The sequence below is a fragment of the Arvicola amphibius genome, chromosome 6 (genome assembly GCF_903992535.2).
Source record: "Arvicola amphibius chromosome 6, mArvAmp1.2, whole genome shotgun sequence".
NCBI lineage: Eukaryota > Metazoa > Chordata > Mammalia > Rodentia > Cricetidae > Arvicola > Arvicola amphibius.
Window position 1 is genome coordinate 23409460 of NC_052052.2, and position 27853 is coordinate 23437312.

Genomic DNA, 27853 nt, shown 5'->3' on the forward strand with positions numbered 1-27853 from the left:
CGCTAGGGAGACCTATGGGCCGAAGCCGTGTAAATGCGTTTTAAGGCGAGTGCAGGGAATGGCTGGGGGGACCCTCGGGGAGCGGGTGCCCTCGGCTTTGGGCGCTGACCTGCTCCCCGGATCCCCTTGCCTCTTCTCAGCAGGGGCCTCGGCTCCGCAACTGCCACTCCTCCTCGGGGTGTTGCACAAGTTTCGAGGTCACCGGCGACCCCCCCTAGCAGCGCGCCTGGCTCTGGCCCCCGCGAAGGAGGACGGGGCTTGGTAAGGTCTGGGGCTGGGGTGCGGGTTCCTCGCCCTGCACTCGTGAGAGGGGTCCCGCGGACAGAACCCGCCAGTGGCACTTATAGCATTCGTAGCGTGTCAGAACCAACCACTTATAAATGGGGGAAACTGACCCAAGGTCATGCAGCAGAGAACAGAGTCGAACTCTTTAGGTAGGCGTGGTCGGGACTGGAGGCATCCTCGACACTTCTCCACCTAGGTTTCTCAGTTCTGTTCCCACGCTCTTTCTTTTTCTTCCAATCTCAAGTTTCAGAACTGGAAAGGAACTCCAAAGCAATCCCACTTAACAGATGGGGGTAATTGAGGCTCTAGTAGACACAACACCACCGTTCCCAGCGAACTTCTGCTTCTCAGGCCTGTGTTTGGGGGGAGGGAGGGTGGGCAGAACGTGACAGGACAGGGAATCCAGGCCTGGGGAGGTGAGGGCTACAGCAGAGCCTGTCCCCACAGCGGTCCCCTCCATCTCCCTCTCTCTACAGTGTGTTGCATACTTTCTAAGGCGGTGGCCAAGGCAGCCAGCGGCGCTCCAAGGCAGCGGCTTCATCCAGCCCCTGGGCTCCTCCCGCTCAGCATGGCTGGCTACCTGAGTGAATCGGACTTTGTGATGGTGGAGGAGGGCTTCAGCACCCGGGATCTGCTGGAGGAACTCACTCTGGGGGCCTCACAGGCCACCACGGTGAGGGTGAAGGGATGGGAATGGGGTGTGGCTGGGTTCCCTGCCCTCTCCTCTGGTAGGAATCTTCTCATTTGGGTACTTGATATTTATGAGACTGGTTCCTTGTATCCCCAGTTCTTGGTTCTTGCCTCAACATCTACCCTCCCTGTGTTCCCTGCATTGAGAAAAGAACACCATTGCCACATGCATAGTCTCCCCAGCGCTGCAGTTGGGAGCCTGCGAGTTCCAGTCTCATGCTCTCTTCCCCTCCAACATCCAGACATCCCTCAGCTCCGTGAAGTCCACCATCTTAGGGCTCTAGGAACTTAGTGAGAGCACCCCGTTTTAATTAGTCTTCATCTTACCGAAACCCCCATGACCTTCTCCCATTTTCCGCACCTCCTGCAACTCTCTAACAGAGCGGAATCCTACAACAGTTCACTGCTCAGGAGCCGGGCCACGCTCTGGCTTTAGAGCCCAGTCTTGCTGTTCCACCTTCGCTGGGATTTGCTTTCCCCGGCAGGCAGGCGTCTACCGTGTACTCATCTCTAGTGTTTCCCACTGTTGCCTTTTTCCTAATTCACTTCTGGCAGGCTTTGTATTTTCTATCTCCATGGCCACTAACCTATTTTGTAGAAAGTCCCATCTAGCATTTATTGAAGGGACTTGTAATGACTTCCAGAGTCAAGTCCTTTCAAGGTCTTTGACCTTCTCTGTCCTTTAATTATTATGTTTGACACCAAGTGGGTACCCGTTTTAAACAAAGAAGTTGCATGAAAAGGAACACGAGTTTGGGGGCGGGGGGTCACCACAGACTCATCCATGTCTGTGAGGGAGGGCCAGTCTTCTGCAGGCATGGCTTGCAGTGGACTGAGAGCCCGTGTGTCAATGGCAGTGGGCAGTAAGCCACAGCCTCTGCCCTTTGTGGAGTAGACAGCTCTATATACAGTTCTGCTGCTTTGAAAGAACACACAGAATGCAACCAGAGTATTAAAAGTTATGGATTAAAATTATAGATATAGATATGTGGGGGGATGGGTAGCATTTAGGCTGAAAGGTGGTAGAGTGGGAATTTGCCAGACTCAACAGAGGGCACAATGGGAACACAGACTTGGAGGCGGGAAAGGAACTTTATATAGTTGACTTTAGCTGGACGGAGGGGACCGAGGGGAGGGACTGGAGCTGGTCACACAGCCTTGAATGTCAGCCTGAGGTTGCCTTCCATTCTGGAGGATGTGGGAGCCTCGGAAAGGTTCATCAGGTTATTGTTGGCTACTCTTTGGAAGGACTGTGGACAGCATGCACAGGGAGGGAGCCGGGCCTCACATCCATTCGCCTCTTGCTGTGCAGGGCAAGGTGGCTGCCTTCTTTGTGGCCGACCTGGGTGCTATCGTGAGGAAGCACTTCTGCTTCCTGAAGTACCTGCCTCGAGTCCGGCCCTTTTACGCTGTCAAGTGCAACAGCAGCCTGGGCGTGCTGAAGGTCCTAGCTGAGCTGGGGCTGGGCTTCAGCTGTGCCAACAAGGTGAGCCCCTCTGCCCCTCCCGTGTACTTAACCTTGATGCTCACCAAAGGTGGCCCTGCTGCTCTTGGTAATAACAGGGGATGGGAGTGACCTGTAATTGACCATGGCCTTCTGGGAAGGTCGCCTACCTTAGAGGAGGCTCCAGGGAGGAGGGAGGAAGAAATGAGCTTGGAACTTGTCACCTCTGAAGTTCCAAACAGGAACCCAAGATGTCTCTGGGCATATGGGTCATCTTTGAAATGGTTTTGTATTTATCTTTGTTTCATTTATTTATTTATACATTGTTTTAAGATAGGAATTCATGTAGTCCACGCTGCCCTCAAACTCACTTTGTTGCTGAGGCTGGCCTCGAACTCCTAATTCTCCTAACTTCCACCCTCCCACATGCTGGGATGTATCACTACACTGGGTTATTTTTCTTCTTTTTAAAAAATACTCACATTTTAATTTTTCTATGTAGGAAGAAGTTTTTAAACTAAATGACAGTTTTTCAATGTCTTGACTTAGAGCAGTAGGTGCTAATCTTGTAGTTAAAACAAAACCAAGCCACTCTTATGCTGTTGGACTTCAATTTTTTTTCCTTTTATAAATTCAATGTGTGACTGTGTTTTTCAGACTAATCCTCTTAAGAGTTTTGCTGCTGTTGCTGCAGGCTGTCTTCCTAATTTGATTTCTGCTCTTAGTTCCCTCCTGGTGGCTTTTGATTGGCTTTACTCAGAGTAGTCATGAGCTATGGTGGAGTAGTGGCTGCCTGGGTGGGGCTCACAGTGTGGTGCTGAGCAAGACAGATGCTGCTTCATTGTTTTTACTCCATCAAAAGCCGTCTTGCTTAGGTCTATCGCATTCATTCACTTAGCAAAAATGCTATTCCAGGTGGGAGTTTAACTGTGAATGAAACAAACGAAAAAAGCCCCCTGTTATGGTGCTTTCTACAAAAATAAAGCAATGAAGACACGTGGTATTGTAGGTGGGAAGTAGGGCAGTGGGGTAGGAGGATTTTGTTTGGTTTGTTTTGAAGCAGTGTCAGTCTTGTGGATCATAGGCTAGTCTAGAACTCGCTGTTCACCACAGCCTGGCTTTGAACTCCCGGTCCTCCTGTTCTGCCCCCTCTAAAAGCTGGGATTCTAGGAAGATTGCCATCACCATCCCTGTTCAAGGAAGGCTTCTCTGAGATTTGAATTCACGCTTGAATGAGGCAGGAGATTGAGCCAGGGGGAGAACTAGAGGAAGAACGTTCCAGGCCGAGGTTAGGGCCAGTGCTGCGCCCAGCGGTGGAAGCAAGCCTGCTGGACACATATCCCTTGTGATGTCACCGCCATCATTTTCTTGATGATTAGTCATGGCTGTTCTGGAGAGGATCCCTGCTAAGCCCCGGGTCAGCAGTGTGACTGGGTGCTGTGAATGGAGTCCAGAAAGAATTCTTGGCGGAAGGAGAGCCAGCCTGTCCAAGGCTATGGGGCTAGAGCGATCCCCAGTGGGGAAAGGAAAATGTGTGCACTGGGGCGGGATGGAGGGGGCAGGTTAACCTTTACTTGAAGGTTAGCTACTGGTCACTCTTTGTGGTTGAAGAGTCTCCTTTTGTTCTTCTTTGCATTGCTTTGTTCTAAGTCGGACACAAAGTCCAGCGAGGCAGATGGCTTTGCTCTCGCTGCAGCCCCCCCTAGTGTGGCGGCGCTCTCTACAGAGAAGGGAGGGGGCAGGATCCGTTGGGTCCCTTGAGCTTGGGTTAAAAAATAGGGTGAAAGTGCATTGACTAGGTCCTTCTGCTTCTGGAAACTCGGGTGAGGTTCTTAGTCCTCTAGCTTCAGGGGGTGACCTCCAGAGGACAGAGCTGCTGTACAGAGGCTTAGAAAACTTTAAAGACGGGCGAAAGGTGTGTGCTGAAAGCGTCCACCCTTTGCTGAGTGCTTCTGTTGGGCCTGGCTCTCTGCCAGACATTTTCTGTTCGTGATCTCATTTTATTCTCGAAACAGCTCCGTGAGGTCATTCTACTGTGAGGCCATTCTTTTACCGGGATTTTGATAACAGTCCCCGGAATACACATTTAACATGTAAGGAAGTGAGTCATAGAAGGTGAGCCACCTGGTTAGGATCTGAACGGGGAGACGCCAGCTTGAGTCTACTGGTATTGCCTTCTCCTAGATCCTTGGAGAGAGTTGGCTGTGCTGGCGTGTGGCTGGTGACAGTGTCCTCTCCCGCCGTGGGGTCACGCAGATCGCTTGATGCTTTTCCTTGAGTGGTGGTTGCTGGCACTTATAATAATAACCCAGGCTTATCACGTGCTAGGCAAGCGCTTTACTGCTGTTCCTTATCACTAACCACCCCTTCTAGGTGTTTTAAGGGTGGAGGCTGCCCTCTCCTGGTGGGCCACAGGGGGTGACCATGCTCAATGGCATCATACGGTACTGGACTTAGACCAAAGGCCTGGCATGAGCAACGGCTGGATGGAGAGACAAGCCGTCAAGCCAGAGGCGCAGGTCACAGCTTACTAGGTGCTCGGATTCTCCTAGTTTCTTTCTCCAGGAACTTGATCCTGCCTCCAAGCCTCTTTCTCTATCGGCATCCTCCAGCTTACTCCCTTGCGACCCCTTGTGGTCGAGCTGGGGATACACCTAAGAATTTCCTCCAACAAGATACCAAGGGATCAACAGAAATACAGTGACCGATTTATTTATCTAGGCAAGATCTTATGCAATTGAGGTTGACCTCTTACTTCACTTTCTGATTGCTGGGATTTCAGTCGTATACCGCCATGCCCAATTGATTTGATTTGCTTTGCTCCTCTCTCCCTCCCTCCCTTCCTCCCTCCCTCCCTTCCTTCTTTCCTTAGATAAGGTTTCATTAAGTAGCCCAGGCTGGCCTCAAACTACAGCACTCTCCCCTCCTCACCTTCCCCGTGTTGAGATTGCAGGTGTGGACACCACACCTAGATTCCACTGACCACCTTGTTTTAAACACAATCATATAAACCCAGCATGGTGGCCCATGATTGTAATTCCAGCACTCAGAAGGCTAAGGCAGGAGGATTATTGTGGCTATAAGACCGGCCTGGGCTATATATCAAGAACCTATCTCAAAGCAACAAAAATATTTGCAAACAATAACAACCCCATGCCCTGGTACTTGTGACGATTCAAGTAGCTCATTGCTTCATTCACTCAAAGAGAAAATGAGGGTGCTGGTTTTCTGCCTCAGCAGAGGGTCTGCATTCTGGGGTCCGTGGATGTACAGCATTTAGAAACATGCAAGCGGCTGACGCACATTAAGCATCTTGTGGTATAGGAAGAACTCCTGCGGTGTAGGCTGTTCCAGTCCCTTTAGCACAGCAGGCACTGGAAAGCTTTCTGTGCAAATGCATTTGGATCTGGTCTGGGGAACGCGCTTCTTTACCATCTCTTAATGTATTCAACCCAGCAAGTATTCTTTTTAAAAAGATTCAATAGTGGTATACATTCCCAGTTTGGAAGACTTCAAAAGTGCACAGAAGAGAGAGAGGGAGAGGGAGAGAGAGAGAGTTGCTCTGGGCTCGCCTCCACCCTCAGAGAACTCTTGATGATTTATCCTGTGTGTATTTTTCTCCCCGTCCCCCTGTGCAGGTCCAGGTGCTGACTGACTCCCCTGGTACCTGCTGCTGGGAGTGGCGCAGCCCTTTGGACTTGGTCCTAAGCTGTCCTCCACTTTAAATCACATCCCTTCGCTGTTGCCTCCCTCCCTTGCTTGAGCCCACAGCCGTCTACCCTGTGTTGTCTCACATCCTCACCCCCCATCCCCACGTCCATCACCTCACTTGCCAAGCTGCCACCAGAGCACATCTCTATCCTTTCTAGGATGGCTTGGTCATTTCTGGTATGGGTCAGTCTCGCCTGGGTCCCAGGAAGTCGTTCTTCAGGTGGCCATGATAAGTACTCCCTTCCTCAAGATCTGTAATAGTCCGTATGGGCCTTGAATGCCTCCACCTTCACAGTGCTGGTATTGCGGGTGTGCATGGGCACATCTGGCTGCCGCGTTTCTCCTCGGAACTCTGAAAGCTTCTTTCTGCACAGGATAACCTGCAAACCCACACACTGCTTCTGGTCCCTTGGCAGCTGGGTCTGCCCATACCCTCCGCCCTTATCTTCCCCATAGTGCTGGCCCTTCCAGTATCCTCAGCCCTTGGTGGATCTGTTCCCTCTGCTGGAAACTGTCGTCCCTGGCCCATCCAAGGCCAGCTGGGGGCTCTGCTTTCCCTTCTGAGTCCTCAGGCTGTGCTTTGTCCTTCACACCCAGGGCCCCTCATTCTCTAGCATGCCGTACCTTTTTGTGGTTCCTTGAACCCGTTGGCCATTCTGCCATTATTCAGCACCCATTTGTCTATGCCTCTACTCCGCCAGCCTGAAAGCGCCACAGAGTGGGAGACCCCATCTGCTTCATTCCCTACTTGTTCTCTTCGGCACCGGTTGCAGGCTGGCACCTTAACAGATGCTCAAGAGGTGCCTGTCAGTGTAGGCTGAGCTCCGACAGTTAAGCTATGTGACTTCGAATTAATGACTTACCCTTCCAAACCTCATGACCTCATAAGGGGATTATGAAGAAATGGAAATGTATATAAGACTGGAAAGCAGTGCCTGACATGGAGCAAGCCTTCCCTGAATGACACTTATTGTTTAAATATGTGTAACCACAATTATTGAAGTCACCATGGTCTCTTTTCACCTTGTGTAGGGAGAGAGGGGACATTTTCATATTCACCCAGACGTGGCATGGTGACAGATCTGCATCTGGAATGTGAGCTGTGACAGCCACATGTCCAGCTCTGGAGCTGGATCTTGGTGTCCCTTGAAGTCACTTATTGGCTGTCACCATCGATGGGTTGACCTCCCTGAACTCAGCTTTCCACCCTGAAATATGGAGAGTGGATACTGATATTTGATGGTTATGGGTCTGACAGGACTTAATGCAACTAGTGCTGAAGGAAGCTGGGCCAGAATCAGACTCGCCATGGTTACAAACGACTCTCATCTCCTACCATGCTCCCAAGCCGCTGTCTCTTGACTCCCTTATGCATGGAGAGGCATGTCTGACTCTCGACTCTGGCTTTGTTACTTGCTCCATAGCTCTTACATTTTTTATAACATGTTTTTATTTTATGTGCATGTGTATGTACGGGTCTGTGTGTGGGCTCATGTGCTAAGACATTGCTGGCCCTGCACAGCTTCTCATACCCTCTGCATGGGCTGGAGGGACTGAATGAAACAGCGCCTCTGAGGCAGGTCAGAAAACTGGACAGTGAGCCAAATCAAGTCACCGCCACGCTGAGTCATTTCCCAGTTGTCGGTGGCTGCTTTGTACCACAGTGGCAGTTAGGCAGTCGCAACAGACAGAATGGCCCAAGAAACTGAAAATAGTGAATCTATAGCAATGTTTCCTAGCACCTGATGGAAAACATCTCATTTAGGACTTTCCTGTGGCAGGTGCTAGCGAGCAGGGGTACTTAGCACCACGCATGACCATCTGTGTCCTTACTGCAGCGGGTGCACGAGCTGTGGTCAGTAAAGGCAAGGAAGAGCTAGGGCAAGGCTCCATGGTGTGAAAGCCACAGCCTGAAATGGCTAAGGATAGCACAGGGGTAGTGTGAATTCCTAGCGTGCTCAGAAGCTTGGGGTTTGGTCCTCAGCTACATAGAAAGTTCAACCCATGTGGTGGAAGGAGAATCCGACTCCTCTGAGCTGTCATCTGACCTCCACATGTGTGTCATGACACCCCCCCCCCCATGACACCTATATATCCTATGCATGCACGATAATAATAAAATAATTTAAAACTTTTTTAGAAGTTCACTTCAAGGCCAGCTTGGACTACATCATACCCTATCTCAAAAACAAAAGTAAGGGTTGGCAAGATGGCTCAGTTGGTAAAGGCCCTTGCTCCAGCCTCCTGAGTTTGACCCCTGGGGCCCACATGGTGGAAGGAGAGAGTCAACTCCCGAAAGTTGTCCTCTGAACTCTACACACATTCCTCCAAATAAACAAATCTAATTAAATAAAATAAACGGCAGTAACCAAAATGTAAAGGGGTGGGGGAGGGAATGCATTCATTGGCATTGGACTGGGTGCTGTGTCAGAGAGACCCATGGCTTTGAAGACTTTTCTCATATATGAGATAATCTATGTACGTGTAACACACACACACACACACACACACACACACACACACACACACACTGTATTCTCCCATAGTCTCTGTATCTACTCATCCGGGAACAGATGTTTAGGCTGATTTTCTGTCCTGTCTATTGTCATTGATGCTGCCTTGAACAGGGGAGCACGGCCATCTCTTTGACTTCAAGTCCTCTGGATGTTACCATATGGGATTTCTGTATCGTCTAGTGGGTTTCTTTATGATATTTATAGCATGACTATAAAGTATTTTGATCACATCCTGTCGCCCTCCCTTTCCCCTCTCTCCCTTCCACGGACCCGCTTTCTCTTTCCGACTTAGTCCCTCTTCTACTGTCAACTTTCTTTTGGTGGCGGGAGGCTCTCACTATGTAGCCCTGACTGGCCTGGAATTCACTATGACCATGCTGGCCTCAAACCCAGAGAGCTGCTGGCCTCTGCTGGGACTAAAGGCTTGAGCCACCACACCTAGCCTTATGTCATTAGCTGCCAGAGGCTGGGGAGTATGCCTCCTAAGATGTTCTGAGCCTCAGTCTTGTAGGTCTCCTGCAGATAATCGCAATTGCTATGTAGTTTTTATTATCCAAGGACTCTCAATACTATTTTCCAAGCAGCATTCATTAAACGTTTCAGTCTGTCCAAAGCCTGTTAGAAAATGTGCACCCTGCCTTTTTAAAAGAATGATTTATTTATGTTTATGCATATGAGTGTTTTGCCTACAAATATGTATGTGTACCGTGTGCATGCCTAGTGCTTGATAAGGCTCCTCTGAGTTATGAGTGGTTGTGAGCTGCCATGTGGGTGCTGGGAACTGAACCCAGGTCCTCTGCAAAAGCAGCCAGTGTGCTTAACCACAGAGCCATCTCTCCAGCCCAGCATGCCTCCCTTTAAAGACATTTGATTTTTGGAATAAATACATTGATCACTTTAGAATGAGAGATCTTCGCTCAGGCAGGAAGTTAGAAGAAATATACAGATATGCCTGCCGTCTTTGCTTTGAACTGGATCCCTCTTCCCCAGGTGTGTGCAGTGCCCCACTCGTGTCTGTACATGGCAGCGCTGTCATCAGAGAGTGAGAAAGCAGTGTGAAGCAATTGTGTATCTGATGCCTTAAAGAGCTGGCCCACTGGCTGGGCAGTGGTGGTGCACACCTTTAACCACAGCACTTGAGAGGCAGAGGCAGCCTGATTTCTGAGTTTGAAGCCAGAACCAGCCTGGTCTACAGAGTGAGTTCTAGGACAGCCATTGAGAAACTCTGTTTTTGGGGAAAAAAAACCCAGAGAGAGAGAGGACCCACTTATGTTGACGCCCAGTGTATAGTTATGAGCTTGCCCCTCATCCCTGGGCTCCACAGGCCAGCAGGCCCTGGGGCCTCCTCACCACGACCTTTGGAACTTCACAGGCAGAGATGGAGTTGGTCCAGCATATCGGTGTCCCTGCCAGTAAGATCATCTGTGCCAACCCCTGTAAGCAAATTGCACAGATCAAGTATGCTGCCAAGCATGGGGTGAGGCTGCTGAGCTTCGACAATGAAGTGGAGCTGGCCAAGGTGGTCAAGAGCCACCCCAGTGCCAAGTAAGCTGAGAACCACTTCTGCAGGGAGGCTGGGCTGTTGGGTGAGGTTGGAGGGGGAAGGAGTGGGGAGCTGGGCAGAGGTCCCCATCCTGGATGCTCCTTGGATCCCACCACACTTACAGCAGGATGGATGCTACTCCGGGACAGGACCCAGATCCAGGGCAGAACTGTTACAGCCCTAGATAGAAAAGGTCCAAGGGATTACGGAGGTCTCAGCTTCAGGAAAGGTGACATTTGAAGCGAGTCTTGAGGAATGAGTGAAACTTGGGGAGTCACAAACAGTCAAGGCAAGCATGTCGGTGTTGGGAACAACGTGGGACATCTGAGGGATGTACAGACTGGGGTGTTGCTTGAATATACCTCGTGCAATGGGTGAGGGGCACAGTGATATTGGCTATGGGGCAGTGGCCCCGTGTGAATGGTTTCTGGGAGGGAGCTCACTGGCTGTGATAGCTAATGGTCCTTGGCACTCTGGGGATCCAGAGAAGGGTCTGAGGGAATAGTAGGGCACCCAAGAGCCACTCTGGTGCACCCAAAGCACAGCGACCCTCATGTTTCAGGACTCTCCTTAGGAATTTGTTTGACACATGGTTCCCTCTCGGGTGATATGTCTGAAAACTGATGAAAACTGTCTGGTTATGGGGTTGACTGGGGGAGACTTGAGCTGCCTGGGTGAGGGTTGATGCTATCGGGACCCAGCGGGTGACATAGACATCGCTTGGCAATTCAGGGTGACCTAGGAAGGCTATGCACTCATTAGTGCAGTGTGTGGGTGGGTGTCACTCAGCAGGGATGCTGGCCGTGGGGCGGGGCTCACTCAGCAGAGATGCTGGCAGTGGGGCAGGGCTCACTCAGCGGAGATGCTGGCAGTGGGGACGGGCCTCACTCAGCAGGGATGCCGCATTTTTCCCTCAGGATGGTTCTGTGCATTGCCACCCAGGACTCCCACTCTCTGAGTCACCTGAGCCTGAGGTTTGGAGCGTCGCTGAAATCCTGCAGACATCTGCTTGAAAACGCCAAGAAGAGCCACGTGGAGGTGGTGGGTGTGAGGTGTGCACTGGGAGCCGGCCACCCTGCCCACACCTGACCCAGTACCTGTACGCCAGGAGCTAACCATGGACTTCCTGGACCTCGGTCAGGACTTGCCCCAGGCCTGGAGTTCCGCCACCGGATAGTGTCCCCTCTTTAGAGGGAAGATTTAACAACATCCCTTCCACAGTCCCCAGAAGGCCTTATCCCACCCAGGAGGCTGCTCCCAGGGACATGGCTTTGAGAGAGCCCAGAGGTAGCAGCTGTGCTCTGGAGCTGTTTCTTTCCATACAAAGATCGGCTATAGTTAGGGCCGCTTCTCCAGCTTTGTCTATTCAGAACTTCACGTTCCAGGCTGAGCACCCCGGGGCTTTATTCCACACCCCTGAACAGTAAGGACTTTTCTCGCCAGTCTGTAGAAGTCAACATTTAACAAGGCGAGCCTAGTAACTCGCCCTGGCCACACGCTCACTGGCGGGTGTGTCCTGATCTGGGTACTTTGGGACCTGAGTTTTCATCCTGGAAGGTTCCCCTCCAAAGGAGCGTGAAGGGATGGGAGAAGTGCCTCCTGTCTGCTCTCAGCGTACGACGTGACCCTGTGTATCCCATTTGATGCTCCAGGCCTTAGTTGTTGCTTCTGTAACGTGGGCACGCCTGGACCTTGTACGTAAGCTGTACGTAAGCTAAGGCTCTTCTTCCCTTTCCAGTTTCCACCTTGGCAGTGGCTGTCCTGACCCTCAGGCCTACGCCCAGTCCATCGCCGATGCCCGGCTCGTGTTTCAAATGGGTGCTGAGCTGGGCCACACGATGAACATTCTGGACCTTGGCGGCGGCTTTCCTGGCTTAGAGGGAGCCAAAGTGAGATTCGAAGAGGTGTGTGGTCAAGGGTGGCTTGGAGGTCATTTTGCGATGGGGGAGGGGCATGGCGAGTATAGGGAGCCCACTGTACAGTACATCTGGCCTGTGTGTCACACTGGGCTTAGTGCTTGCCTAAATTTTATTGCTACTTATTAACCCTGTGTTGTGGCACGGCTGGGCTTGTAGAGTTTATGGCACATCCGGAGTCCACAGCAGAGCTGGCTGCACGCCTCGCTAAGCCCGTGCACTTAGCTAGCTTGTTAAAGGCTCAGTCAAGACATTATTTATATGCCATGAGCTCTCTGATGGTCTGAGTATGCGTGCCTTATTCACCCTCCAATGGGCTGACAAGAAACCTGGGGGGAAGGGCAGGGAAGCAAAACCAACTTTTGGTCTGCTCCCATTGTATGGGTCCTCTCACATGTGAGCCAAGGGCAGCACAGATGTGTCATGGTGATTCCCACTTTGACCCCTAGGGGTGCCTGCCCCACCCTCCCACCTCTGAGTTTTTGAGAGCCCTCCTGGAACTTACTTCTTTAGACCAGGCTGGCCTCAAACTCACAGAGATCAGCCTGCCTCTGCCTTCTGAGGGCTGGAATTAAAGGTGTGCACTACCACAGCCCAGCTGGGACACATCTCTTCAGTAGCACAATACTTCTGTAGTCTCTGTCTGTAGGAAATGACCCTGTGGAGGCTCCAGATGCCCCAGGAATGAGCCTCAAAATGAAGACTTGCAGCCTCATACATGGCAGAAGTCTAGTGGCCTTCCCAGTGCCCAAACTGGCTGGAGAATGATGAAAATGTTTATTCACAAGGGAGGACAGTCAGAGTCCATCGAGTGTGTCTGCTTATAAAAACATACATGTGCTGGAGATGGTAATTGCATGTCTATAATCCAGCAAGGAAGGTGGATGTAGGGAGATCAGAAGTTTAAGGCCAGCCTGGGCTACATGAGGCTCTAGCTCAAATAGCCAGCCTTTCTCCCATAAGGACAAAAAAGCAACAACAGTGGCAAACTCCAAGCCCACATAACCAGATTGTATGTATAATTAAAAATAATGTCTGTGGCCGGGCAGTGGTGGCGCACGCCTTTAATCCCAGCACTTGGGAGGCAGAGGCAGGCGGATCTCTGAGTTCGAGGCCAGCCTGGTCTACAAGAGCTAGATCCAGGATAGGCTCTAGAAACTACAGGGAAACCCTGTCTCGAAAAACCAAAAAAAAAATAATAATAATAATGTGTGCGTAAGAATAAAAGGAGCCACTCTGAAAGTTCACAGTGATCCGGCTCACCCATCCCAGATGGCAGAGCCAGCTCTGCATGTTTGTTTTTACTCCTACTATTTAACAAGCTGGTTATTTATGAAGGAAGGATCCATGCCAGAGAATCTGGGATCTGAGCACCAAACATTTTAGGAAAGAATATCCCTTTCTATGTGGGATTATTTGGGCGAGTGAGCTGTGCAGCCAGGAGGTCTTCACTCCAGTGTTTTGCCCTCCCCAACCCCCACCTACCCCAGCCTTGTGCCTTCCTGGCTAACTGTGCCCAGTTACCAGCTGGGACCTTAGCAACTGCCAAGTCCTCCCTGAAATCACATGGTCCTGCACCTACCTCTCTCCTAGATTGCCTCTGTGATCAACTCAGCCTTGGACCTGTACTTCCCCGAGGGCTGCGGTGTGGACATCCTTGCTAAGCTGGGTCGCTACTATGTGTCTTCTGCCTTCACTGTGGCTGTCAGCATTGTTGCCAAGAAGGAGGTTCTTCCAGAACAGTCCGGCAGGGAGGGTAGGTGCCAGGTGGGCGGGAGAGCCCAGTTCTTCCCTGAAGCTGAGACAATGGCTGACTAAGCAGGGGTGGGGCCTTCTGGAGAATGGGTGTTTGCTGTAGGGAAACTTGCAGTTCCCCTCATCCCAAAGACAATTTTATTCCTTTATTCTAGTGGTTCTCAACTTTTCTATTGCTTCAACCCTTCAATACAATTCCTCATGTTGGGGTGACCCCAAACATAAATTATTTTCATTGCTACTTCATACATGTAATTTTGCTACTATTATGCATTGTAGTGTAAATATCTGATATATTTTTTTTTTTTTTGGTTTTTCGAGACAGGGTTTCCCTGTAGTTTCTAGAGCCTGTCCTGGAACTAGCTCTTGTAGACCAGGCTGGCCTCGAACTCAGAGATCCGCCTGCCTCTGCCTCCCGAGTGCTGGGATTAAAGGCGTGCGCCACCACCGCCCGGCAATATCTGATATTTCTTATGGTTTTAGGAGACCCCTGTGAAAGAGTGGTTTGGCCCCCAGGTTGAGAACCCTTGTTTTATTCCCTAATGTGTTTGTATTTTATCCATGGAGCACGAAGCAACCTCGGGGTGAATAGGTATTTAATTGGCCCCGTTTTATGGATCAGAATGGAGTGAATTGCTTATCAGTTGGCTAGAGGTAGCTTGCACTTGACCCGGGTCTGCCTCTTCCTCAGAGTACAGGCTCTTACTCATCTTTCCTATAACTTCATGACACCGCATTTGTTCACATCCCCTTTCCAGAGGACAGAGCACAGGCAGGGAGCGTTAAGTCATCTGTTCGGGGTCACGGGATTGATAACGGCCAGTCCTGGATTTCGAGTTCAGCTCGGGATGACCCGGAGCTCCTGTGCCCATGCCACCAGCATCAGTGCCCGCCTTAGCCCTTCCAGATAGATCAGGCTTCCCGTAGGGATCTCTCAGGCCCCATGAGTGAGTGACAAGTGTCAGTGAATCTGACACTGGGGAGTGGCATAGCGATGTGCTCTTCCTCAGAGAGAGCTGTTGGCAGAGCAGGGCTCCAGGCAGCATGGTCAGTGTGTGTGCATGTATGCGCAGCCATGCATTCTCCTGGCCTCTTAGAGACCTGGGGGAGAGTCTGTCTAGTGTAGCTAGCCCACCTGGTTTCTTATTCTGACATACCTCCTCCCTGTCATGTGCCTCTGAGTTTGGGCGAGCTGCTCTTCTACTTTTACTGGGGCATCTAGGGATGGTTTTTAGTGGCTTCCGTTGCAGGGTCTACCCCATACCTGAAGAAGGGGCAACCCTTTGGCCCACAGCTTTGTCCTTACTAAGTTCACTGTAATGTCAGCTTCTGACTCCCAAGCCCCTCACATTCTGCTTGTGTGGCCCCTCTTCTCTCCCTTCCTCACAGACGAAACCAGTTCAGCCCCTAAGACCATCGTGTACCACCTTGATGAGGGCGTTTATGGGATCTTCAACTCAGTCCTCTTTGACAACACCTGCCCTACCCCCACCCTGCAGAAGGTGAGCCCATCCCCTGTGACTGTGCCTTCATCCTGTGCCTGTGTTTTTATCTAACTCTTATTTATTTTAGTTAGTCTTTGTGGTGCCTGCCGGGCCCAGACCCAAGGCTCAGATGTCTGAGCCGTGCTCGCTGTCGCTGAGCTGAGTTCTCGGTAGGGAGTGTAGCTCAGTGATGGGAGAACTTGCCTAGCATGCCCTGGCTTCAACACACACTAAAAATTGTTTAAAGAAAATAGATAAAAGATCAAGGCATGGTGTGCACTTGGAATCTCAGCCTTCTGGGATGCTAAGGCAAAAGGATCATGATGAGCTCAAGGTCAGACTAAGCTACATAGAAACTGTCTGAAAAAAAGGAAAAAGAAAGAAAGAAAAGAAGAAAAAGCAAGGTTGAAGGGTAAAGATATTGCTCACAGTCTCAGCATGGCAGAATGTTTTTATTTCTTTTTATTCTTTTAGAAAACGCAAAGAGCTCATTTCCCTAGCACTGGGGACGTGTTGTTCTCTAATCTTTCTTTTCATTTGTGTGGGGCGTAGCTATTGCTGTGCTATCAACTCATCTTACAATATGGGCTTGTTTGTTTGTTTGTTTGTTTGTGTGGTTATAAAGTACTCCAACCAGTGCAGCCCTAGCTGTTCGACTCCGTCTCCAGCACTGTCTCGACAGACACCTGTGGTCCCTGCTCTGGAGTTAGTCCCTAGAAGTAAGGTTTGTCTGTAATGGTTTTCATATGAACATGGGAACAAGAGCAACAAAGCTCACCCCGGCCTCCAGCAGCTTTAGCTCCCCTGTAAATGCCACACTAGTGCACACACACACACACACACACACACACACACACACACAAAACCAGAAAAAAGAAAGAAAGAAAGGAAAGTCCAGTGGCACCAAAGGGAAATAGAGGAAGTCTACACATCAGAAAATTCCAGAATGTAGGAAGTGCTACAAGTGAAAAGACAAAAACAGTTTTATTAACAAATTACCAAGACTTCTTTTTAAAGAGGGTTTTGGGAAATCGCTACATTAAAAGACAAGGCAACCTTTTTAGACTGGGTCTCTCTCGCTGATCCCAGCTGCATAGTGGGGTACGTCCCTGCACAATGAATGATTTGTCTGCTGAGCCCTGTCCGCCAGCTCCCCTCCCCCACTTCCCATGTCCTCTGGAGTCTCTCAAGCACCTCAGGCTAAACTTGCTCAGATCTGAACTATTAATTTCCAACCCAAAGGCCCTTCTCCCAGCCATCAATACTGCCGAAGCTGGAGGACTGGACAAGATGGGTTTGTGCCTTCTCTGTCTTCCTGGGTGGAGGACACCTGCATCTCTTGAGCCTCGATCCCAACCTGGTTTTGAGTTCATCTCCTTCTCTCCTGCTGTCATCCGAAGTGGCCACCAGTGCTGCTCTGGTCCCTCCTCCTGCTTGCTCACTACTCATTGGCCGCCATGCAGATCCGACTCATTCCTTTTCCCTCCTTGCCTTCCTTCCTCTCTCCCTACTTTTAAAAGATAGGGCCTTGCTGTGTTGCCCAGGGGGGCCTCCTGTGTATTGCTGGAATCAAACAGACTTTGGAAACATGTATAGGTAACTTAAAGTTCAAAGGAAGTTTTCAGACAGCGGAGCAAAGCCTCTCTGTGCTAATGACCTCTGCTCATCATCCTGACTCCTCCTACATCTGAGCGTCTCGTCCACTATGCGCACACAGTGCTTCATTGCTCCAGTGTCACTTATGGACTGGTGACAGTGGACATCATGTATGTATGGCAGTTGGGTCTGTGTGAGCATTTCCATGTCATTCCTCTCTTAATTTCCTAAGAGTACCTAAGGAACATGCTGTCAATCTCGTTTCATAATGGGAAAACTGGCCTTGGAGGGGCGAAGTGTCGTACGCAGGAATGCTTATTCTCTGCAGACTGTGAGCCCTTGCGGGTAGGGCTCATATCTTATTCATCTGCCTCATGTCAGGTTCAAAGCTCCCATCACAATCACTTTCTCACCCGCCACTCAGGCCCTGCGGAGTTTTTGTTATTCTTATTCCTGCTTCCATGTGTATCCTCTCTGTGAGAATGATCTCTGCACGACTGGCTCATTTGACATTGTTAAGATGGAAATGCTTTTTAAGAATGATATTCTGATGATGAGTCCCCCCAAACCTTACCAGGTTGAGAGACAGGAGCCGTTTTAGGCCCCTTGCTTACAAAGCTCCAGGTTTCTTCCCCACTGTCGCGCAGGCTGTTACCACGGGTGCCGTTTTCACGGCCAGCGTAGGGGCCTTCTCATCTGATACGACACACTTTATTGTTGCTCTCATATACATATTTGGAATGTGTTTGTTGTTCTATCTCCTTTGATACCAATGCTTTTACAAAGGTCTATTTATTTTTATTTTGTATGTGTGAGTGCTTTCCTACATGGGTGCCTGCCATATGCATGCAGTGCCTGCAGAGGCCAGAAGAGGGCATTGCGTTCACAGGAACTGGAGTTGCAGACTGTGGTGAGCTGTCATGAATGAGGGTGGTTGGGACCAAACCAGGGTCGTCTAGGAAGAGCAGCCAGTGCTTTTAACCATGAGGCATCTGTCCAGCTCTGTCAATGGCCTTAAAACAAACAAACAAAAAACGTAATCTCACGTCAAGTCTCTCTTAAAACCCCCATGGTCTCCCTTCTTCTACCCACTTGCGCTTCTGTTTATGAAGTCCTGGAATGGATGCTCTTTTAGACAACTCAGTGAATATTTAAGGTGTTTGTATGTAACAAGCACATCTAGACACTGTTGGGATTAGCTCAATTGGCAAAGTGCTTGTTACACATGCATGAGAACCTGAGGTTAGCCCCCAACATCCATGTAAGAAGAAAAACAAAACAAAGCCAGGTGTGTGGTGCACACTTGTGAGCCAGGACTGGGAGTCAGTGGAAAGTGGAGCCATGGGGATTGGGAAGTGGAGCCCTGGGGATTCCTAGCCAGCAGCACCTAGTCTAGTCATCAGGCCCCCAGGTCTAAGTGAGGCACTGTCTTAGTCCCTACTCTCTTGTTGTGAAGGCACACCATGACCAAGGCAACTCTTATGAAAGAAAGCATTTAACCGGGGGGCTTGTTGACTAGGATTATTCCATGATCATCTTTGTGGGAAGCAGATGGGCATAGAGCTGGAGCAGTAGCTGAGAGCCTTACATCCTGATCCCCAGGGGGAGAGAGAGAGAGAGAGAGAGAGGGACTAGACCTGCTGTGGGTTTTTGAAACCTCAAAGCCCCACTCCCAGTGACATACCTCCTCCAACAAGGCCACACCTAATCCTTCCCAAACAGTTCATTGACTGGGGACCAAGCATTCAAACATATGAGCCCTTGTGAAAATTCTCATTCAAACCACCATAGAGACCATGTCTCGAAGTCCAAAGTGGATGGCTCCTGAGGAATGACACCAGAGGGTGACCTCTGACCTCCATGTGCACATAGTTCCCCCTACATGCACCTGAACACACAGGAATATGCAGATAGTGCAAAAGCCTTCCTCTTGGGGCTTGGCGGTACACACCTGTAATTCCAACACACAGGAAACTGAGGAAGCAGGACTGAGGAAGCAGGCTAGCCTGGTCTGTATAGTAAGACTGTCTCAAAACAACAATAAAAATCTAACATATCAGTATTTAAATGAAACTATATGTTCATGGTAGTGCTCAGTGATAAAGCTAAGCATGTTTGAGACATGGGATCAAGTTCCAGCACACACACACACACACACACACACACACACACACACACACACACTCTCGGTAAACACTGCCACCTCTGGTCCTGAGGGGAAGTTCATGAGGAAGGAACTTTGGAACTGAAGGGTGGCTCACAGGAAGGGAACTTACCTGCAGCAAAGAAATGTAAAACAGGGACTATCTGAAAATGGGACAAGTACAAACACATAGGGAAAGATTTTAAAGTTTTATTTGCTTGTGTATGTATGTATGTATGTATGTATGTATGTATATGTGTATGTACGTATGCATGTGTGTATGTGTGTATGTATGTATGCATACATGTATTATGTATTTTCCAACAGTCTGTCACTATATAGCACTAGCAAGCCCGGAATTCACTATGCTGATCAGGCTGGCTTTGAACTTGCACCAATCCTCCTGCCTCTGCCTTCCAAGTGCTGGGATCAGAAGTCTTAAGACGGGTGTTTGTCTACGTTAAGATGAAGAACTTATAAAAACAGTTTTGTCTGGCGGTTCATGAGAGAGGAGAGTCAAACTGAAAATGAGCAGTGGTAGCCAAGGGCATGGAAACGAAGCGGAAGTGAGATGTCACTCACTTTATCCTGACAGTGGTGTGATGTCATTTTATGCCAACACCAGTGTGAAGGGAAGGTGAGGGTGTGCGATGGCTGGGTGTCCTAGACATGTATGTCTGTGTTGGGAACCACAGTGACATTATCAGGTAAAACCGGCATGGGTACCCCGTCCCGGCAAGTTCTCAGGTGTGTGTGTTTGGGGGACGTGTCTGTCCGGTACGAAACACCAGAGGACCCTTAGTGCTTGTGACCAGGGTAACGAGTGAACAAATCAGTGTGTCCCACCCAGAGACGTCTGTGCCGTGCCTGTGTGACTTGTGGTCACAGGTGTCAATGGATGGATCTTGGAAATAGAAATTTCACTAACAAGAAAGTGAGTCTCATAATTAATGCTCCATAATTTCAATTAAGTAACTGCCAAAAGCATGCAGAATAAATCCTATCATTTAACATAAGGTGCATTCATGGATTTTTCTTAAAGCCAGAGAATATGGAACCTAGAAAGGAAGGGAAGGGATGGGCTTAGCCACGTGGGGAGTTTGAAGAGACTGGAAAGTTTACATCCTTTTTGTTTATTTTTTTATTTTGGGGTTTTTTTTAAGACAGGGTTTTTCTGTGTGACTGTACACCAGGCTGGCCTCAAACTCACAGAAATCCACCTACCTCTCTGCCTCCTGAGTGCTGGGATTAAAGGCCTGCGCCACCGCCGCCCGGCTGAATTTCTTTTAATATTCTTTGACAAGAGTCTTTGGCAGGTTTTACAGACTGGCAGCAAGGCCGGTCTCCATCACATGCCCCTCTTGCCTCAGCCTCTGGAGCTCTGAGATCACATGAGGCAGCCGCTTGGTTTGAAGTTCTGTGTTTCTTTAGCTGGCAGGCACGCACATGGATATTCTTTTTCTATTATCCTTTGTATTTTATATATGATATGAGGCAGTTTTGTGTGAATTAACTAACCACAGTGTCATTTTCTTATCGATAGTCTTTGGTAAGTTCACAATTATTTTATATGCTTTCTAGTCCTAAGGGAAATATGGGGCAATTCCTGAGTAATTTATTTAGCCTTTTTTAAATTAGGGAGGAATTTCCTTTTGGTTTGTCAAAGTTTTCTGGCTAGGAGAGGGTACAGCTCATGTATTTTATTCCTCCATTAGGTTCTTATTACTTTCTCTGATTAAGTATTAGTGTGGCCCAAATATATCCAATAATTTTATAACCTAATTCTCCCATGACCTTTGTGAATGGAAACTTCCGTTGTCTTTGAGCAGAGACACTGCCTGGCATGCCGAGACTTCCTGACTTCTTCTAATCACTCCCTGGCTCCTTTGAGTCTTTTTAGTGTTTTATACTTATACTGGGCAGTGGTGGCGCACGCCTTTAATCCCAGCACTCGGGAGGCAGAGGCAGGCGGATCTCTGTGAGTTTGAGGCCAGCCTGGTCTACAAGAGTGAGTTCCAGGACAGGAACCAAAAGCTACAGAGAAACTCTGTCTCAAAAATACAAAAAAAGAATTTTTTTACAGTTATTTATTCACTCGTGTGTGTGTGTGTGTGTATGTGTGTGTGCGTGTAAGTGTGTGTGTGATGGTCAGAGCTTGTGTCAGTTCTCACCTACCCCGTGTGAGTTCCAGAGCTTGAGCACAGGCTGTGAGGCTTGGCAGCACATGCCTTTACAGTGAGTGGCTAGCATCCATGAAGGCTACCTTTGACCCCAGCATCACGCACACAACTGTTTCTGGCCTGTTTTTAAGCTTGTACTACTAATTAGCAAGAGGATGCTAACTTGCTGTCCACACGGTATCTTCTCTTGAGTGTAGGACCTCTAGAGTCTGTCTTCACAAAGGTTCTGTGGATGCATTCACAGAGCACCTGCCCCTTAGAGTGTCAGCTTAATGTTTTCTAGAGACTGGGGCTACTGGGAAGAGTTCACAGCAGCCAAGGCTACATTTTATTATTACAAAAGCAAATAAGAATATGAAGCTAATCCAGGTGGCGGCGGCACATGCCTTTAATCCCAGCACTTCGGAGGCAGAGGCAAGCAGATCTCTGTGAATTCGAGGCCAGCCTATTCTACAAAGTGAGTTCCAGGACAGCCAGCGCTGTTACACAGAGAAACCCTGTCTTGAAAAACCAAACCAAACCAAACCAAACCTAAAAATCAAAACAAAACAAACAAACAAAAAAAAACCCATATATGTAGAAAAAGCTAAACAGACAAGGATATTAATCTCCCCCTTTAATTTCAATTTTTTTTGTGTGCTCATTCCTGCTGACTTCTGTTCATAGCTCCTAGATCAGAGCCTGGTATATAGTAGATACTCAATAAATGCTCAGTGAATGAAGGAACTCATGAATACAGGATGGTTCTCCTTATGGACTTTGACAATGTGTGCATGCTTTTCTTCATTGATAGGTCTAATCGCTTGTTAATTTTTTAATTTTTAAAAAATATTTATTTATTATATATACAATATTCTGTCTGTGTGTATGCCTTCAGGCCAGGAGAGGGCACCAGACCTCATTACAGATAGTTGTGAGCCACCATGTGGTTGCTGGGAATTGAACTCAGGACCTTTGAAAAAGCAGGCAATGCTCTTAACCTCTGAGCCATCTCTCCAGCCCCCTCGCTTGTTAATTTTTGTCACCTATGTGAACCTTATTCCTGCATGGAAATGGTGCCTTCTCATTCTCCCTTTCCGGTCACTCCTGCTGCCGACTGAGGCGCCGGCAGGCCTTTCTTCTTCTGTTGGCCCTCACTGCCTCCTCCCAGGCCCTTTGGATGATTTCTATTCATGTCACTTGCTTTCTCTTCCCCCTAAATGCCACCCACGCAAGGCATTCATTAAGTCTACAGATATTCACTGTGGGGAAGACAGGCTCAAGTATGTCTGGAGTATTTCCTTACCATTAGCAAGGACTGTAAAGGTGGAGCTCTGGGGGTATGGAGCTTTGGGGACTTAGGGTGTCTTGTTTAGACTTGGAGGGAAGATCTGGGGTAAAAGCAGGGGGTGGGGGAGGGGAGGCAGGGTAACTGAGGAGCAGAAGGAGCTGGTATGGGGCCAGTGCTGCAGCAGGCCAAGCAAGGGGTCAGGAGTCCACTCAGAAGACCCACCCATGTTTTTTCCTTTGGCTATGACCCATCTTTCAGGACCTGCCCAGCAGGAGCCCTAAATTGTGAAAGAATCACTCTCTTTGGTTATCTGGAGATGGACTATTGTAAGCAGAGACTGCAACTTTCCTTCCTGGCTGCCCAGACCTGAATAATCACACAGAGGCTTATATTAATTATAAATTGTTTGGCCTTATTAGTAACTAGTTCTTACAACTTAAATTGATCCATAATTCTTGTCTGTGTTTAGCCTTGGTACCTTTTCTCAGTGAGGCATTCTCATCTTGCTTCCTCTGTGTCTGGCTGGCGACTATTTCTCTGCCTTTCCTCTTCTCAGAATTTTTTTTAGTAAGGTCGCCCCACCTATACTTCCTGCCTGGCTACTGACCAGTCAGTGTTTTATTAAACCAATACGAATGACAAATCTTTACAGGGTACAGGAGCATTATCCCACAGCAGACTGTTACAGATTTCTTTTCCCTTTGGAAATCATTTAAGAAAGAAGCTTGCCTTTGCCAGGCGATGATGGCACACGCCTTTAACCCCAGTACTCAGGAGGCAGAGGCCGGGGATCTCTGTGAGTTCAAGGCTAGCCTGGTCTATAAAGTGAGTTCCAGGACAGCAGAGCTGTTGCACAGAGAATCCCTGTCTTGGGTCTTGGGGGAAGGAAGAAGCTCGCCTTTGAGCAAATCCTCAGCCTTCAGAACCTCAGCTCCCTGAAGTTGGAGGCATGTTTTGACCCATGGGTCCTCTGTGGTCTCTGCCAGGCCATCAGGTGATGGTCTGTTGGATTAGGGACCTGAGTTAGTGGTGCAGGAGAATTGTCTGTATTTTGTCAATCATGTTTTAAATAAACACTGATTGGCCAGGCAAGAAGTATAGGTGGGTCAACCAGACAGGAAGTAGAGGCAGGACTATGAGAACAGGAGAATTTGGGGAAGCAGGAAGCTCCCTCGACAGTCCAGCCCAAATCACCGAAGAAGCAGGATGTGACCTACCCTGCTGAAAAAGGTACTGAGCCATGTGGCTGACATAAATAAGAATAATGGGTTAATATAAGTGATAAGAGCTAATAAGAAGCCTGAGCTAATGGGACAGTCAGTTTTATAACTTGTGGAGATCTTTGTGTGATTTTCTCTGGGACTAAACGGCTGGGGGACCAGGCAGGACAGAAACCCCAAAGAGCCCTGGTCCTCATGTCACAGAATGGCGCCCACATGGATAACTGCATCCACAGAAAGCCTGTCCTATGTCTTACAGAAACCATCTGCAGATCAACGGCTGTACAGCAGCAGCCTGTGGGGGCCTGCAGTTGATGGCTGTGACCGCGTGGCTGAGGGCCTGTGGCTTCCGAAACTACACATAGGGGATTGGCTGGTCTTTGACAACATGGGTGCCTACACCATGGACACAAAGTCCCTCCTCGGGGGGACCCAGGCCTACAGAATCACTTATGCCATGTCCCGCCTAGCCTGGTAAGGGGGTCCCGCTGTGAAGTGGGTTGAAGGGAGCCAAATTGGGCAGAAGCAGTAGCGAGACAGAGCTGAGAAGCTGCTGTTCTGGAATCCAGTTTGACAAGGAGCTCCTGGCCGCCTAGGTAGGGCCTGTGCTGGGCACCTGGCTCTGGTCAAAGGTGAGGCTGCGCTCTGTAGGGGGCACACAGTTCTGTGACGTGTCGTACTGGAAAGGGTCTCCAGCCCTGTCGAAGGCCCAGGCCTGCTCCTTGAGGAGGTGAGGGGCAGCAGGCAGGTGGGGGGACGGAATGGGGTGTATCCCTCATTGGAGGTTGCTTGTGACTGGATAGGGAGGCAGGGCTAGATTTCCCTTCACTCTGCTTTGGAGGCAGAGTGAAGGTTGCAGAAAGCAAGGGCAGGTTTGAAGTGTGGTCTGGTCTGGTCTGGTCAGTGTTTTTTGAAGACCATTCTGGCTGTGGGTGCAGGACGGAGGCTATGGGCAGATGTAGGCTGGAGGCGGCAGCCAGGAGGCAGCTCTGTGACCAGGGAATGACTTGTTGAGTCAGCGACCTCACTCTTTCTATCTAGGAAGGGGCAGTAATGCCAATCTTGTCTGTCTCCTGCAAGGTGAGAGGCACGTGAGGTGGAGGTCGCCAAGGCCCGTGGAGCCCCTGTGCCAGCCCTGTGCTGGGCACCTCACTTTCTGTCCTTTCACCCCAAACAACTCTGTGAGGGTCACCGCCATTTCCAGAGAGGCCACACAGTGGGTGTCAGGCTATGGCAGGACTCGGAGGGCTGGATAGCTGGGAGGGACTCTTATGCAGGACCCCCAGAACTAAGTGGTGTCTATATTCTAGAGCCCCCAGGACCGTCACCAAATGCCAGGTCTGACGGGACACCAGGAAAGTCACATTCCGTTCATCTGTTTAATGCAGCTGTTGTTTCTACCCTGTGTGGGCTACAGGACAGGCCCATAAAGCCATTTTGCCATTGGGTGTATCTTGACAAAGCCCCCCCAAAAAAATCAAAATAAAAACGTGTAGGCTTCTTTCTGAGTCCCCAACTGTCACCAACAACTACAGGTGGATGAGGTGGCAGAGAATCACCTGCATTCATTACCAGGAGCAAAAATGCTAACACAGAGAAGTGGGCATGTCAGAAAATCACCCCATGTCAAAGAGTCTCTAACATATTTTGCTTTGAGGCCTGTTTTTTTGTCAGGCCCCGAGGGCATAGGAGTGTCTAGTGTCGAGTGAGCTAAGGTGCAGATCTGTACCCAAAGACCCTGGCACAGAGTGGGAAGGACCCTGGGGAGGGATGGCTGTGGGTTGAGAAGGGGTGTTCATGGAAGTGTCTAGAAGCCATCTAAGCTTTGGAAACATAGGTGCCCAGGACAGCCAAGAGGGTGGCTACAGAGGAAGGAAACCTGAGAGGGCCCAGTTCTGTCACAGAGTTGCCCGTATCTCTGTCTCTCAAGCAATGGCATTCAGGGAAGAGTGAGTCAAGAACTCCAGAGACCTAGCCTAGATTTGGTCTTGAAGGGGGCCACTGAAGGGTTTTAAGAAACTGGGCCAAACTACATTTACAGACAAGGAGCCGAAGGTGCAGAACCTCCCATCTACCTCTGACTGTATGAAGCACCCAAGAGAGAGGTCTTCCTGCCTATGGGGGACTGGAATGTGCTGGAAGTCTGGAAAATGACTGGGGTGGGGAACTGGGTAGGAGAGCGAGGGTAGAGATCAGAGGTAAAGGGTAAGCTGGCATGATCCTTGTGCCTTTTCCCCACCTAGTATCTCCTCAACCCCTATCTGCCCAGCGAGCCACTGTCAGGTGCTAGCCTCCTGCATCGTGAGGGATTCAGCCTTCCCCCCTGCCCTGCTGTCGGTGAAGGGATGTCAGGAAGACAGGCGTTGAACCCTTGTTCTCAAGAAGAGATGCTCTATGAGTCGGGCCCCACTGTGTCTGTAGGGATCCGAACCTGGATGCTGAGGAGAAATTAGCGAGGGCGGATGACGTGCTCAGGACAGCACGCACTGGGAAGGGATGTGTGAGAGCCGCTCTGGTGGCCTCTGGGGGTGCCACAGTGAACACTGGGGATGCACAGGGGCCAGTCTCATGGACTGAGTGTGGCAGGAGGTGCTGGGGGTGCGAGAGGACACTCTGCCTTTTGGAAGGATGAGTGTATCTGTGCTGAGTCTGTGTGGAGGAGCGGGAGCAGGTCAGGGACAATGGCAGATCCCAGCGAGAGACAGAGATGCGGGAGTGGGTTGCTTGGGAGCTAGGCTTGGCAGGGCCACCTGGGTGTGGGCTGGAGCAGCTGGTCAGGTGGTGGAACTGCTCATCCCTCCAGGACGGAGGGTAAGAACCAGTTTGTGGGATTGGGGCGGGGCAGGCAATGGGCTATTTTTTAAGCCCTAAACCTGGGATGTGGAGAGCTGGGCTTATTCCTAGTCTCCCCACCTGTCAGGGAGGAGTCTTAAGCAGGGTGCTTCTTTCTGAGTTTGTTTCCTCTTTGGGAAAATGGAAATGGTTTGGTTTTCCTGCAGTGCTTTTGGAAGAAAGGACTTAGGTAATGGGGTGGCAGGGCGGGTGGTGAAGTGACTGACGCTGTGTCTGATGCACAGACAGTCTCAGTAAACATGAAGCCTTTCCTTTATTGGGTGGTGTGACAGTGGGACAAGGGCCACAGGCCTCCCTTATTCTTATCCTTGGCTGGGCTTAGGGATCGGGTGAGAATCTTGTGTGTAAGGAGACCAGGGCTATAGAAGCAGGGGCCACAGGAAGCCCTGGGCCTCTGTCCCCATGCTGGCTGCCCTTCACCTTTTTTCACTTGCTCCCAGGGAAGCGCTTCGAGGGCAGCTGCTGCCTGAAGAAGACCAGGACACCGAGGATGTGTGCAAACCTCTGTCCTGTGGCTGGGAAATCACAGACACCTTGTGTGTGGGCCCTGTCTTCACCCCAGCAAGCATCATGTGAGCAGGCCTGTTTTCCCAGAGAAGCCCAGCGGGGCCAAGGAGATGCCTCGGGAGAGGTGGGCAAGGTGGCAAGCTGGTACCCTCTGGCCAGGACTCTGGTGCTTGCTCTGCCACCCCCATGCTCCACCTGTAGTGTTTCTGCCCTGTAAGTAGGACCAGGCTTACACTCGCTGTAGTTCAAGAGTATGCAACATAAATCCTGTCCCTTCCAGCCGTGTCTGCCTCTGCAGCGTGAGGGGCCTGGCCAGCCAGGCATGGGGGAGGGAGTGCTTGGGGTCTCACTTAGTCTCCTCCCCACTTTTGTAAATATGAAACAAATAAATATTTAGGTTTTTAAAAAATTATTCAGTGGAATTATTCACAAAGCAGCGTAGGCAAGGCTGAGAGAGAGCCTGGCCTACCCGGCATGTAGAAACCTGTTCCTCACCTCAGCCCTGTCTGTTCTCCTGAGCCCTAGAATCGCCTGCTGGCATTTGCTTCTCTGACTCATCCCTGTTTTCCTCACAGGCCTCCGGGCCTGGTGTCATGAGGCAGGGTGAGTTGCCTGGTTGAGGTAGGGGTCAGAGCTGTGACCTTTCCTAAACTTATGACTGGTTGTTGTCTCTGTGTGACACACCATGAAGGATAAGGCCAGGCCCAGAGAAGCTCCAGAAAGAGAGCAAAGGAATGGGG

The 27853-nt window shown here is 49.9% G+C and overlaps 1 protein-coding gene across 2 annotated transcripts; it reads left to right on the plus strand.

Moving 5' to 3' along the window:
- The first annotated feature begins 236 nt into the window (after window positions 1-236).
- Azin2 (antizyme inhibitor 2) lies at window positions 237-27395 on the plus strand. Of its 2 annotated transcripts, XM_038334801.2 has the most exons (10): window positions 237-261; window positions 762-958; window positions 2288-2461; window positions 10019-10191; window positions 11107-11241; window positions 11928-12093; window positions 13699-13861; window positions 15250-15362; window positions 24013-24227; window positions 27047-27395. In XM_038334801.2, the coding sequence occupies exons 2-10, from the start codon at window positions 854-856 to the stop codon at window positions 27180-27182; spliced, it is 1380 nt and encodes a 459-aa protein (XP_038190729.1). In that variant the 5' UTR covers window positions 237-261; window positions 762-853; the 3' UTR covers window positions 27183-27395. The 2 variants fall into 2 exon arrangements, with proteins under 2 accessions (XP_038190729.1, XP_038190730.1); XM_038334802.2 differs by lacking the exons at window positions 237-261; window positions 2288-2461; window positions 10019-10191 and having other exon boundaries at window positions 871-958.
- The last annotated feature ends 458 nt before the right edge of the window (window positions 27396-27853 follow it).

What these genes read in the sequence shown, in the direction of transcription:
- Azin2 (XM_038334801.2), top strand. Translation starts at nt 854, where the DNA reads ATGGCTGGCTACCTGAGTGAATCGGACTTTGTGATGGTGGAGGAGGGC. An exon ending in CCAAAGTGAGATTCGAAGAG is followed by an intron (nt 12,094 to 13,698) that starts GTGTGTGGTCAA and finishes CCTCTCTCCTAG; the next exon opens with ATTGCCTCTGTGATCAACTC. An exon ending in AGAACAGTCCGGCAGGGAGG is followed by an intron (nt 13,862 to 15,249) that starts GTAGGTGCCAGG and finishes CCTTCCTCACAG; the next exon opens with ACGAAACCAGTTCAGCCCCT.